This window comes from Salvelinus sp. IW2-2015, linkage group LG16, assembly GCF_002910315.2.
Source record: "Salvelinus sp. IW2-2015 linkage group LG16, ASM291031v2, whole genome shotgun sequence".
Classification (NCBI taxonomy): Eukaryota; Metazoa; Chordata; class Actinopteri; order Salmoniformes; family Salmonidae; genus Salvelinus; species Salvelinus sp. IW2-2015.
In genome coordinates, this window is record NC_036856.1 from 24,530,486 (window position 1) to 24,534,679 (window position 4,194).

Here is a 4,194-nt window from a genome sequence, read left to right on the forward strand (position 1 = left end):
TAAGCACCGAGCCTGCCCAACCTTACCTGGTTTAATGCTCCCCGTAGCCAGGCCAGTGCGGCGAGGTGGAATAGCCCGCACTGGGCTGTGCTGGCGAACCGGGGACACCATACGTAAGGCTGGTGCCATGTACACCGGCCCGAGGAGACGCACTGGAGACCAGATGTGTTGAGCCGGCTTCATGGCACCTGGCTCGATGCCCACTCTAGTCCGGCCGATACGTGGAGCTGGAATGTACCGCACCGGGCTAAGCACACGTACAGGACACTCCGTGCGCTCTTCCGCACAACACGGTGTCTGCCCGTACTCTCGCTCTCCACGGTAAGCCCGGGAAGTTGGCGCAGGTCTCCTACCTGACTTCGCCACACTCCCCTTTAGCCCCCCCCAAGAAATGTTTGGGTGAGCCTCTCGGGCTTCCAGCCGCTCTGCCTTGCTAGCGCCTCATAATGCCGCCTCTCCGCTTTTGCTGCCTCCAGCTCCGGTTTGGGGCGGCGACACTCCTCTGGCTCTGCCCAGGGTCCTTTACCGTCTAGAATTTCCTCCCATGTCCATTCCTCCTGGTACCGCTGCTGCTGTCGCTGTTGCCCGTTTCCACGCTGCTTGGTCCGAGTTAGGTGGGTGGTTCTGTAACGGCAGTCTAAGTCGTCCTCCTCATCGGACGAGGAGAGGCGAGAAGGATCGGAGGACCAATGTACAGCGTGGTAAGTTTCCATGATTTAATAACACGAAAACTAGACAAAATACAAAACAACAAACGAAAAAAACGTCACAGTCCCGTGTGGCACAAACACTGACACAGGAAACAACCACCCAGGAAATCCCCAACACAAAACAAGCCACCTATATATGATTCTCAATCAGGGACAACGATTGACAGCTGCCTCTGATTGAGAACCATATTAGGCTGAACACAGAAACAGACAAACTAGACACACAACATAGAATGCCCACCCAGCTCACGTCCTGACCAACACTAAAACAAGCAAAACACATAAGCACTATGGTCAGGACGTGACACCCAGTGTCTGGTGGAAAGTAGACTGAACCAGGTTTTCCTCTAGGATTTTGCATTTGCTTATCTCCATTCAATGTATTTTTTATTCTGAAAAACTCACCAACCCTTAATGATTATGAGCATACCCATAACATGATGCAGCCACCACAATGCTAGAAAATAAATGTTATTTGGGGATTTGCCACAAACATAACAATTCGTATTCAGGACAGGAATTGACTTGCTTTGCCAATTTTTTTTTGCAGTATTACTTTAGTGCCTTGTTGCAAACAGGATGCATGTTTTGGAATATTTTTTATTCTGTACAGGCTTCCTTCTATTTAATCAATTAGGTTACTATCGTGGAGTAACTACAATGTTGATGACTCATCCTCAGTTTTCTCCTATTATAGCCATTAAACTCTGTAACTGTTTTAAAGTCACCATTGACCTCATTGTGAAATCCCTGAGTGGTTTCCTTCTTCTCCGGCAACTGAGTTAGGAAGGATGCATGTATATTTGTGGTGACTGGGTTTATTGATACACCATCCAAAGGGTAAYTAGTAACTTCACCATGCTCAAAGGTCTATTAAATGTCTGCTTTTTTTTCTCTTTCTTTTTTTTACCCATCTACCAATAGGTGCCCTTTTAATGTGAGGCATTGGAAAACCTCCCTGGTCTTTGTGGTTGAATCTGTGTTTGAAATGCACTGCTCCACTGAGGTACCTTACATATAATTGTGTGTGTGGGGTACAGAGAAGAGGTAGCCATTTAAAAATTATGTTAAACACTATTATTGCACACAGAATGAGTCCATGCAACTTATGTGACTTTTTAAGGAACGTTTTACTCCTGAATGTATTTAGGCTTGCCACAACAAAGGGGTTGAATACTTATTGACTCAAGACATTTCATCTTTTCATATTTTATTAATTTGTAAAAATGTCAAAAAACATTATTCTGCTTTGACATMATGGAGTATTGTGTCTAGGCCAGTGACAAAAAAATCGCAATGTAATCCATTTTAAATTCAGGCTGTAACACAACAAAATGTGGAAAAAGTCAAGGGTAGTGAATACTTTCTGAAAGCACTATWGTTAAATGCATTAGATTTTGCATTGGTTAGGGTTTCATGTAATAATCAGTGTAGTTTTATTACCTGGTTTATGGCAGTAATATGGTTATATAATACCGCTATATAAAATGTATAATTACTGTGGTAGTTATATGTAAGTTATAATAAATAGGTTATTTAAAAAATGGTTAACCACTGTAGGCCTAGTTTGATATCAGTTTAGATGAATGGTTTTAACAATGTTTAATTTACACTATATTACTTAACTGTTGCATGTTAATGAAGGTATGCGCCGGGTGAATGGTGTGACGGGATTTCTGCTCTCTGATTGGACGAAGCGCGCTAACGTTGCAAATGGAGTCATCCCGATTGACGCGTCTTTGGCCAAAGAGCGCCGGCCAGAGGCGGGGCTAGCCGACCGCACAGCCAGACTCGCCTATCAGAGAAAAGGACAGGAGTGGCAGGATTTTAACTTCAATATTTACCCACCTGTCTATGTAGTGATGTGTGCATTAATGTATGTGTATGTGTTGGCATAGATAATCTATGTGGATTTTAAAAAGCAGAAGTTTAGAAATCTTGCATCGCTCGCTCCCAGCTAAAGGCAATAGAAAAATCGATTGTTCCTAGAAGGGAGTTATTCTCTGGAACAGTCTTAACTAGACCATCATCAGGCCAGTAGACCAGCAGCGCAGGGAGGATGGATCCGTTGTTGTATCTCGGTGGACTGGTAGTTCTCTTTCTGTTGTGGATCAAGGTGAAAGGCTTAGACTACGTGATCGTTCACCAGAGATGGATATTCGTCTGTCTATTTCTGATGCCGCTCTCAGTCATATTTGATGTCTATTATTACATGCGCGCGTGGCTCATCTTCAAAATGTGTTCTGCGCCAAAACAGCACGACCAGCGCGTGCGGGACATCCAGAGACAGGTAAGTCCACATGGCTAAATTACAACGACAATGTGTGTGTGTGTGTGTGTGTGTGTGTGTGTGTGTGTGTGTGTGTGTGTGTGTGTGTGTGTGTGTGTGTGTGTGTGTGTGTGTGTGTGTGTGTGCGTGTGTGAGAGAGAGTGTGTGTGTGTGTGTGTGTGTGTGTGTGTGTGTGTGTGTGTGTGTGTGTGTGTGTGTGTGWGWGAGAGAGAGAGAGAGACTGCTGTGAGGATCCTGGGGTGAGGAAAGACTGTAATCCCTCTCTTCCTAAAGAGATTTTTTGCAGCATTCACTGCATAGGTCTTGGAGTTCAGTGTGTGTGTGCATTCTGGGAGCTCAGTATTTGAGCATGGCATCAGATACTGTATTTCCTTCTGTCATTTACAAAGTTTAAATTCTTTCTTCCATCTCGAATGCTCTGTAGTGATTTATAGGGAATAGCAGGAGTAGGGCTTTAATCAGAGAACCCAGAGAAAGTGCAGTGCCTTCTGTGCCATAAAGGTCCAGACCTTTAGGCAGAGGCCATAATACTTACATACAGTATGATACTGTGTGTGGGTTGCAGGTACGTGTGTGGAGGAAGGAGGGGGGGAAGACTCACATGTGTACAGGTCGACCCGGCTGGCTGACTGTCTCTCTCAGAGTTGGGAAATACAAGAAGACTAACAAGAACATCATGATCAACATGATGGACATACTGGAGGTGGACACACAGAGACAGGTAGGACAAACACGCTCACACGCTGTAGCTCTGTATATAAAAGTATGTATGCGTGTGTAAACCTGTATGATCCGGGCAAGTATATGTACAACAGGTGGTTCGTGTGGAGCCCCTGGTCAACATGGGTCAGATCACTGCTCTCCTCAACTCCCTGGGCTGGACTCTGCCTGTGCTGCCAGAACTGGACGACCTCACTATCGGTACGCTATGCATATCATTATCATTATATCTGCATATCATCAGCATATATTGTTGGCTCAGGTTTTATGGTGTATGGTGGTATATGTGTTTGTGTATGGTTTTGAGTTATATGGTATATAATGTATATATTGTTGTATGGCTGTTATATGSTATATATGGTGGTATATGCAATGATGTATATAAACCCCGGATTGCTGATGCTATGTATTGGCCATTGGCTTCTTTCACGCTTCTGGGTTTGTAGAACGGAAGTTTAGCAAAGTGGTATTGTT

At 44.4% G+C, this 4,194-nt stretch overlaps 1 protein-coding gene across 1 annotated transcript; it reads left to right on the plus strand.

Annotated features, from left to right (window-relative positions):
* The first annotated feature begins 2,516 nt into the window (after positions 1 to 2,516).
* Positions 2,517 to 4,194, plus strand: LOC139028944 (delta(24)-sterol reductase-like). Its single transcript, XM_070447621.1, has 3 exons — positions 2,517 to 3,000; positions 3,566 to 3,721; positions 3,816 to 4,194. Exons 1-3 carry the CDS (start codon positions 2,770 to 2,772, stop codon positions 4,164 to 4,166), a joined length of 738 nt encoding a protein of 245 aa, XP_070303722.1. The 5' UTR covers positions 2,517 to 2,769; the 3' UTR covers positions 4,167 to 4,194.